The sequence below is a fragment of the Sus scrofa genome, chromosome 1 (genome assembly GCF_054392235.1).
Source record: "Sus scrofa isolate SSC_HxYL_T2T_F1_AM1 chromosome 1, Sscrofa_HxYL_maternal_Yorkshire_Landrace_v2.0, whole genome shotgun sequence".
Lineage (NCBI taxonomy): Eukaryota > Metazoa > Chordata > Mammalia > Artiodactyla > Suidae > Sus > Sus scrofa.
The window spans coordinates 201,912,181-201,922,123 of record NC_139383.1 but is presented as its reverse complement, the minus strand read 5'-3'; the positions used below and the strand labels follow the sequence as shown (position 1 = coordinate 201,922,123).

The 9,943-nt window shown below is 41.4% G+C and overlaps 1 protein-coding gene across 2 annotated transcripts; it reads right to left on the bottom strand.

Moving 5' to 3' along the window:
* Window positions 1–1,690: 1,690 nt before the first annotated feature.
* On the bottom strand, window positions 1,691–9,398 carry LOC100359361 (high mobility group AT-hook 2-like). 2 transcript variants are annotated; one of them, XM_021066178.2, is made up of 2 exons: window positions 9,315–9,398; window positions 1,691–2,174 (listed from the first exon to the last, which is right to left on the bottom strand). In XM_021066178.2, the coding sequence occupies exon 2, from the start codon at window positions 2,115–2,117 to the stop codon at window positions 1,791–1,793; it is 327 nt and encodes a 108-aa protein (XP_020921837.1). In that variant the 5' UTR covers window positions 2,118–2,174; window positions 9,315–9,398; the 3' UTR covers window positions 1,691–1,790.
* Between the last annotated feature and the right edge of the window lie 545 nt (window positions 9,399–9,943).

Here is a 9,943-nt window from a genome sequence, read left to right as displayed (position 1 = left end):
GTTTCTTTTAAGGTTGGCTTTATTTTATTTATTTGCAAAAAAGTACGTAAAAATGAGTTCCTTTCTATCAAAAGTCTTTTGCAAAATAGTTCTGATGAGGGTTAGCTGCAGTCTGAACTATTCCAAACACTGACAAAAATGAATGCTGCAAATGACAGGTTCATTCCTTTTGAAGTCTGGAGGTAGGTCTTTACAAGTCAATTAGTCCATTTCCTTAAACAATTCACGTGAGGTTCAAACTTGGAGGGTAATATTTAAACATCAGTCAAATTTTGTGTGACGTGTAGTGTAATGGAGGAAAATAATCCTTAAGAACCTAGGAGCGACTTGGTTACCAAAAAATGTTCAAGCTAATTGGCAAAATCTAGCAGAGAAACCGAAACAAGTATTTATAAAATTTTGATTTAAAAAAATCATAGAAAAATACATATCCATGCTGAAACATAGTAAGGATGCTGCTTCTTTTAATTCTAACAAGTGTACAAAAATGACTGTAGATGATTAGCATCACCTTCCCAGTAGGGTTTTTCTTGCATTGCTTGTGTCAGCAGCCTGTAATAAGTACTAAACGGTAAATTAACTGTAACATTCATAGGTGATATTGAGCAGCGGGGATGTATTATTGCATCTCTGGCTAAAAGCGCAGTTTGAGTGAAGAGATGCGGCGCTGATGTCAAAGAAAAGCACTTCAGCCAACCATCCTATGTCAAAACGTATTACCTGGAGTAACACATAAGCTTCATTTGAGGAACATGGTATTTAGATCTTTCACAGAAACTCATACACAATGGAGAGAGAGAGAGAGAGAGAAAGAAAGAGACAAGAGAGCCTGCTTTGTTGTTGTTCTTTAAATTGTAGTATAACTATAGCAAAATAGATTTAGATTTTGCTTCTCCCCCCGTCTCATAATCCAGGTAAGTTCATCATGGGTTATTCTGTTGTACCTTTTCATGAAATCATAAAGAGAATAATTTTACTTGTCTAGGTTTCTTAAAATGCTAGAACCATTAGATCCATCACTATTGTGAATTACCAAAGGCGCTACGGAGAGAATTAAAACTCACCATTACTGTTAACTGTGTATTAAATAAGCAATGTATAGCATCCATAAATATAGGAGTTGGCAATCTGAGTTTGCTTACTTCCCTTTTTGAAAAGAGAACATCACCTTTTCTGGTTAGTTGGATGAAAAGATACATCAGCATTTCCTCTCACTTAGAAATAAAGGTAAAAATAAAAACATCATCAAGTAAGTGTCTACCAGGTTATATGAGAAAGTAAGTAGTATCTAGTCCTATCTTTGGTGTTCTAAACAGAAGCTTCACCACTGAGAGGGGGCTGGGTGACGTCTGAGGTGGGCAGCATTTCCTACTGCACCTTGCCTAGAGGAATGCCCACTGTCACGCAGGTGACACGTTTCTGGTTTGGATGCAGTACAGTGATTGGCTAAACCCATTCAGAGTTTTTCTCACCCACCCACTCCTGCTCATCAGATCCACAAACTATTAGTAGGTTAAGGAAAATGAAAACAGTCATTAAAAGTTGCATTGTTAAACTGTGTCTCCTGTGTTTACAGCAGTTTTCCACTAAACCTGGGACTGTGAAGGGATTACAAAGAAGGTGATTAATACAGTCCTTTTCAAGGTTATGTCCCTTCTCCTCCCACCCCACCCCCACCCTTCCCCTGCAACCCCAGATGAAAGTGGAAAAACCATGGCAATAGGGAGTAAGTAGTTCTCCCTTCAAAAGATTCAACTGCTGCTGAGGTGGACGTTGAATGTTGGCGCCTCCTAATCCTCTTCTGCAGACTTCTGTGAGGATGTCTCTTCAGTCTCCTGAGCAGACGTCTTCTGAACGACTTGTTGTGGCCATTTCCTAGGTCTGCCTCTTGGCCGTCTTTGTCCAGTGGCTTCTGGTTTCTTTTGAGCTGCTTTGGAGGGACTCTTGTTTTTGCTGCCTTTGGGTCTGCCCCTTGGTCTCTTAGAAGAAGGCTCACTGGTTGACTCTTGTTGCTGCTTCCTGGGTCGGCCGGGTCCTCTCTTCTGAGGAGCTGGGGCTGCTGGTTTTCCCTGGGCTGAGGTGGACTTCTGCTCAGCGCCTTTACTGCGTGTGCTCATCCTGCCTCTGGCTGCCGCTGCTCCTACTGCTGCCACTTCGCCTCAGCTGCCCAAAATCTGCCCGGGTTTTGTGAGTATTAAATGAGCGAATATATGCAAAGTGCTTAAAAACAGTAGCTTACGTAGTTTCTCTCCATATATTCATCTGTATCATCATTAGAAATCACTGATCCACAACAACACTGAAGTAGATGCTATAATTATACTCCATCTGCAGATGAGAAAACTGAGGCATTGAGCCCAAGTCACACAATTAGTAAATGGCAGGCCTGGGAGTTGAACACAGACTCTGTGATGCCCACTGAGCAACAGGGTCTCCTAAGCACTGCACTTGAAACTGGGGTAAAGGGGCTCTAGTTCAACATCACATTAAGAAAATATTTCTTGGAGTTCTCACTGTGGCTCAGCAATAACGAGTTTGATTGGCTGACACAGGTTTGATCCATGCCCTTGCTCAGTGGGTTAAGGATCCGGCGTTGCCCTGAGCTATGGTGTAGGCGGCAAATGCAGCTCAGATCGTGTGTTGCTGTGGCTGTGGTGTAGGCCTGCATCTACAGCTCCAACTGGACCCCTAGCATGAGAACCTGCATATGCCAAGGGTGAGGCCCTAAAAAGACAAAAAAAAAAAAAGTTCTCTTCAGGTACCAGAATTTTACACAGACTAATTTCCTAGTAACGAACTCAACCCATCTCAACCAAGCCATTTTTTGGGTATTCTTAACAATTTTTATTACAGTATAGTTGATTTACAGTGTTGTGTCAATTTCTGCTATGCAGCATAGTGACCCAATCATACACATATATACATTCTCTCATCTTCCTGGCCCACAGGCCCACTGTCTCCTGAGTCTGCATATTAAAGGGCAATTCCTAGTGCCCCACCCCAGATATAAAGTCAGACTTTCTGGAGTGGCTCCTAGGCATCTTCATTTTTAATCGACACCTCTATGCATCACTACCCCCATAGTTCTCATGCACCCCAAAGTGGGAGCTATAGCTGCAGGTTGTACCTACCCATTTTAGGGCCACACCTGTGGCATATGGAGGTTTCCAGGCTAGGGGTCTAATCGGAGCTGCAGCTGCTGGCCTACGCCACAGCCACAGCAACACCAGATCTGAGCCACATCTGTGGCCTCCACCACAGCTCATGGCAATGCTGGATCCTTAACCCACTGAGAGAGGCCATGGATTAAATCCACATCCTCATGGATACTAGTAGGGTTCATAACCCACTGAGCCACTATAGGAACTCTCAGGGTTCCTTTCAAGTGCCCCTAAACACTCACATGGTGGCTAATTTGCTGGACACCCCATTTGGTTTCATCTCTCTAGGCTAAAACAAGTCTCCAACAGCACATCACGGGACTCGATGCCCCCAGACTTTACAAAATACGACAGCCACCTGAACACCAAATTCAAAACCTAAACAAAACAAAACAAAAATGAAGGGGAAAAAAAAACAGCACTACTTGACTTGTCTTTTACAAATAATACAAGTAATTCATGTCAAAGCACAGTCTGTGCAAGTTGAAGGAAGTCCCATCACTACTATTTATCCAGACTGTTTCCATTAGGAAAGAAAACATTAACTTCATAATTATCCCCATGACTCCAGGTCTGCAGTGGTTCTTTTAATCACTTGTTTAGGATGGAAAGGTTAACACTTTCCAGGGAAGCAAAAGAACTTATCCTTGTCCTAAGAGGTGCTGTCCTGGTGATCTGTGACCTGGAGGTCAAGGTTCAAAGTAAATGTGAACACATCTGCCAGATGCACATTCTTCCATCCTCCTTCATTGGAATGTCACCTCAGAGATATTTTTTTATTCCTAGTGCATGTTATTCCAAATACAACGTGTTATCTAAGTCACTCAAAAAGCATAAAGATCAGGTGACTCATGAACTACCCAGTCTCATGACCTCCCACAGAAGCTCACAATCCAGCCACACAACTTGACTCTGTGAAGTTCAGTGACCATGTGTCAAGAGAACAGTCTTGTTCTGACAACAACACAGCAAAAAATAGTAATAAGGAACATTGACTGAGCACTTAATTCCTAGGCTCTGTGCTTTTCATAATTAACTGATACAGTACAAAGAACCAGGAAGAAGGTGAACGCTGCTTGCCTTTGAAAAATGACAATGAATTCACAGCAAATCTGCCTTGGTGACATGTACAGAATGCAGTTTACCAGTTCTCATTGCCCTTCCCCTTGATGTTCAAGAAGCTTTTCCTGGCTCCCAATCACCTTGCAGATAAGACCCCCCAGCTGCCCTGCCAGATGGTCTTTGCTGGTCAAATGGAAGATACATCAACAGGTAATACCCTTGTTCTGCTGGAAACTCTCTCTGGGATGTTCTCCCAACACAGCATTTATGGGATTTTAGTTGAGGACTGAGGGGCAGGGAGAGGGTGGTGGAGTTACTAGAAGCAATATGTACATCTGGCCATCCCCAATTAAACACCAGCTCCTTGGTTAGCAGTGCTCTAAGTCTGCAGCATTTGGGCTGTTTTTCCCCTGAGCTAGTAGGATACTCATTACTTCAAACAAAAATATGCAAGCAAGCTGCTAATAAAGACAGTGAATTTTGCTTCTCTACCAACCAGATTGTGGAGCATTTTAGATTATTATCCTATTTAATTATCTAAGGAAACTAATTGTTTTGGCTCATTTGTTGAAATTTATAATACTTGGATCCTTTTCTTTGCTTTCAGAGCAGGCCAGAACAGTTTTGGCATTAAAGAATGTGTATTTCATCTATGTATCCAGTCTTTCGAATATGCATTTTAACTATGGTGGAAAATTTATTTATTCAGAAGCTCATTAGTTTAAAGTGGAATGTCCTTTGGATGCAACTCAATAAAATATTTATTCTATGAGAAGAATTGTCTTTGTACATAGGGAAGAGGGAAAGGAGATATCCAACTCATTGAATGAGGAATCTACATGGGCCCAGAAATAGATTCTTCATTGACAATACTGTGGTGGTGGTGTAATGATAATAATATCAATAACAATAGTGAAAGGAGAAGAACTTGTTGGAGGAGGAATAGGTGGAAAGAGAGAGCGAAAAAACAACCTGGACTTTCCAGTCCCTCCGTCCTGGATTCAAACTAAATTCTGCTACTACAGCTCTGAACTTCATTTCTCTTACCTGTAAAATAGTTACTACATCACAAGTTGTGGAAAGAATTAAATGTGCTAATGTATGCAAGGCTTCTGACATAACAAATATCCAAACAAAATTAGTTCTTGCTAGAAGCCAGGTAAAACACAGAACACTAAGTTGATTAGTTTCCTATTGCTGCTGTAAGAAGTCACCACAAGCTTAATGACATGATACACCACAAATATATTATCTTATGATTCTGGAGGTTAGAAATCTACAATGGAACAGCAGGGTTGTGTTTCTTATGGAAATTCTAGAGGAGACTCTGTTTCCTTGTCTTTTCTAGCTACTAGAGGTCACTGACACCCCTTGGCTCATGGCCTCTTCCTCCATCCTTAAAGCCAGCAGCATAGCATCTTCTCTTCTATTTGACCCCTGCTTCCATTCTTACAATTTCTCCCTTATAAGGACCACTGTGGTTTTCTAGTCCAGATAATTCAAGAAAATCTCATTTCAAGATTCCTATCCATAGCTGCAAAGTCCTGTCTGCTGTATCAGGAAACATATTCACATATTCTGGGGATTGAGACTTGGACTACTTTGGAGCCCACTGCTCAGCCTACTGCTTTCTACCCTCTGGCCCCCAAAGATTCACATCCATATCATATGCAGAATACATTCACTCAATCCCAGCACTCTAAAAGTCTCAACACATTAGAGCATCAAGGCAGTTTCAAAAGCTCATTGAAATATAATCAACACAGAAGTCTTAAATCTCATTCTTAAAATCATGCTTGGGTCTTAACTCTCAGCAGGATTCATTTGAGACAGAATTTCTCTATCTGTGGGCCTGTGAAATAAAAAAATAACTTGTGTGATCCTAAAATACAATGGTGGGACACACACAGGGTAAGAGTCATGGACACTTCTATTCAAATAGAGAGATGGAACAAGGAAAAAGAATCACTGATTCCAAGCAATATTGAGATCCAGTGGGGGAAATGCATTAATATTCAAGGCCTGGAAATGACCTTCTGCAATGCTCAGCTTTACCCTCTGGGCCCTCAATTCCATCCTCTGGGCAGGAGGCTCAGGCAGCTTCGCTGTCTGGGTCATCCTTTCTTTTTTATGAAGGATAGAAGGCATTTGCAGTTGATAATGTTTAAGCTTATCTCCTGCACATAGAATTTTCAGTCTGACTTCTTTCTTTCATTCCCTCCTCTATGTCTTTTAATCCACACTGGCAATATTTCTGACACACATACAGCATGTGTATGAGAGAAGAACACACTCTGGTAATGAATAACATTGGGAGTAGCAATGCAGAACATGTAACAGACCCAGTTCCCAACACTTCACATTCACTGAAAGCATTTCAAGAATCCAAAGGCAAATATGAAGGTACTAAGGGAAGACATGTAGACCCTTAGATGAAAGATTATAATATGGCTGCAGTGATTTAATCTTCAGAAGGTAAAAAGATGAACTAACAGTGCTAGCCAAAGACAGGAAGTATGCTTATTATACAGATACCTCTCATCTCCATTAAACCCAGAAAATTTGATTTGGATATACATTCTTGTTGGAAAAACTTCAGGTCACTGATAAAGTGTAGGAGTGGGTCACCCTGGAAGACTAATTTCTTTCCTGGTGGAAATCTTCTAAAAAAGGAACTTCAAATCTATCTGGCATAATAAATACAGTCTGGATAGAGATGAGGGCATAAATGAGACAGAAGATTTCATGCAAATTACACTGAAAAACATTTACATTACAAAGCTGAATCATTATCATTAGAAAAAAATTTAATAGTTTATTTTTCTAGCAATAGAGTTGTAGGCTTATTTGCTTTTTTTAAGTTAGTAGAAGCATCTTTTTTACTTTCTAAGTAATCAGGTATCCATCCCTCATTTCTTCTTCAGACTCATTTTCACTAATTTCTCACACCCACCAGTTTTATTTACCTGCATTTATTTAATCTTCTTTAGTCTGCCTTTAAGGTTGGAGATGAGATTTTTTAAAAAAATGTTTTCTTTTTATGATTAGAAAAATATAAACCTTTAATAAAAACATCTTTTAAAAATAAAGATTAAAGTCAAAAGAATAAAATACCCATAATCACAATTAAAACATTCTGGCTCTTCAATTAATGTATAAATAATTTTTTTAAACAAAATGCTTAAGGTGGAGAGAGTATGGTTAACTAGGCAAGTGTATCCACTGCTGGTCAATGTGCTGCTCGAGTGGAAATGCAGCAAACACAGCAAGGATAACCTCTCGAAACATGAAAAAGGGGATGGCCCAAACTAAGTGAGATATAAATAGAAGAAGTACTGTGCCAGACAATGGGAAAGGGATTAAAATCATGTAGAATCGATTATGGCCATACAGATAAGACTACCTAAGACCAGAAAACCCACCAGATCAGGTTGTTTTGGCAGGAGAGCTAGAGGCTACACCACTTACCAAACTAGGAACGATGGGTGAGAGGAGTAAGAACATCACTAAAGTTTGGTGGTGGTTGTCAAGGCAGATGACAGAGATGTAGAAATGGGCTCACATCTGATAGCAATGAGCTTGCTAACTCTCAGAAACAAGCAAGCCCCTGTGCCAGCACTTAACAAGTAGAAGCCAGGTGGATGCAAGCGTGGTGATGAGTGGTGAGGCCAATGAGGCAACAGAAGAGGCTAACCAGCTGGGGGATACGCAAATGGTGAACAGAAAAGAGCTTCTCTAGGGGTGAACTAGATGGGAAGTCGACAAGGGTGCCTTTTAATCTGTATGATTAAAAGAAATCCAGGATGGCTAAGCAGAATCTGAAGGCAGTTGCTTGAATACAAAGTCATGATTCCTTTATTAGCTGCTAAAGCTGAGCCAGTTTTCAAAATCAGAACCCACTGATTGAAGGAGATGCCAGTTGTCTGAGAGGAAGAACCCAGTGTCATGTGTTAAGAAATGATTCCCCTAGTCTTTGCCCAAAGACCTAGGCAATGATTCAGGGAGATGTACACTTGAAGAAGGGAAATCCAAACATTTCAAGGACTTTTGACAACAGGTCTGAGTTGACAGTGACACTTGGATACTCAGAGATTCTGCACCCAGTAATTATTGACATACCCGATAACTGGTCCCCTTACCCCAAACTCAGGGGGATTCTGGAGGGCCACTCAGGCCCAGAGCTCTCCATGTGTTTGGCTGAAGCCTTCTTTGGGACTCCCTTGCATCTCATCTCTCTACCCATTTCTTCTTCCACTCCTTCCTCCCATGGGTATTGATCACAAAAACACATCATACTGAGTATACTGAAAGCTAATCTTCTCAGAGTCCATTCCCAAGTTAGCCAGTCAGCAACACTGGACAAGTCAGGGAAACTGGTGCGAAGTAAGAGGTTGGCTGTGTGCATCTCCTCCAGGTCTGTCCTCCCCCATTCTTTCTGTTCTGTTCTCCAGGCTGTCATCTAAGCCCCTTTTCCTCACTGGCTTCTCAAGGGAGCCCAACAGGAGATTGAAGGCTGGGAGAAGAAAGCAAAGTATTTACAACCCAGGGTCTCTCACAGTCTTGCCACATGTTGGGTCAAGGCTATGACTCTCTACTGAAGACCTGAGCCCCAGAGGGGAACCCTCTCCTATGTCCTGAGCTATCATTCTCTCCAGTTTCCCCTAATTGCCCCCACTTCCTCACTTCTACCTTACCTCTTTTCCTCTAGGAGTATAAATGGATCTTTATTGCAAGCCCTGGGAGCCTAATTTACCTTTTTGGAGGATTTCTCCTAATCCTACCCACACCTTTGTAGAGGGCATCCTTCCTAAACTTCACTTAACTACCCCCACTTGAATATGCAATCTATTTTCTTGCTGTGCCTCTGATAAATACAGACCAGTTAGAGCCTGTTGTTCAGGAGCTTAGAAATCGAATAGCTGTGGTTTCAAATGTCTGGCTGCATGACCTGAAAGAAGTGATTTCATCTCTTCTAAGAGCCTTAGTTTCCTCATCGAGTACTCAAGAGCAATGATAACTGTCAAGAGGCATTCAGCCTAAGCAACAGAAAATCTGAACCAAACTGACCAAAATCACATTCATCACATTTACCTGGTAGAGCAGTAAACTCAGAGGTGGTGAGGACTTGGAGTGAAGTACAATCAGGATTCTGGCACCATTTCTCTACAATTCTCTTGCTTTGCTTTGCCCTCCTTTGTGTGTAGGTTTTCTTTAAGCTGACATCCTTCACTATTGAAAGCAGAGCGTGAAAAGCACCAATAGCAATATGCTGTTTTCCTTCCAGAGTGAAGAGTGAAACATCTTTCACCTGAACTATGGAATAAAGCCTCTCTTTCATTCTGATTGGATTAAATTAGTTTGCCCTCCCCTTTTCCAGTGAAAATTGCTCTGATTGGCCAAGGTCTAGATATTGAACCAGTCACTGGCAAGGAGAATGACATTACGATAATCATTTAAATTAATTAGGTTCCATCCCTGGAGTTGGAGTCTGACAGGCCACCTGAAGCAAAGAGAGATGCCTTTGTATGAAGGGCTCAGGTGAACCCCATCCTGTGTGAGCAGGCTAGGGCTGGTGTAGCCGGATGCAAACTGCAGCTGTGCTCTAGGGAAAGACCATCATTCTGTGTCGTTCTCATTTTCTATGAACAAGAACAATTGAATTTGGTCACCAGCTTGTTGAACCATGTACTTGTGACTTGTCCACTTTCCCAGATGTACGC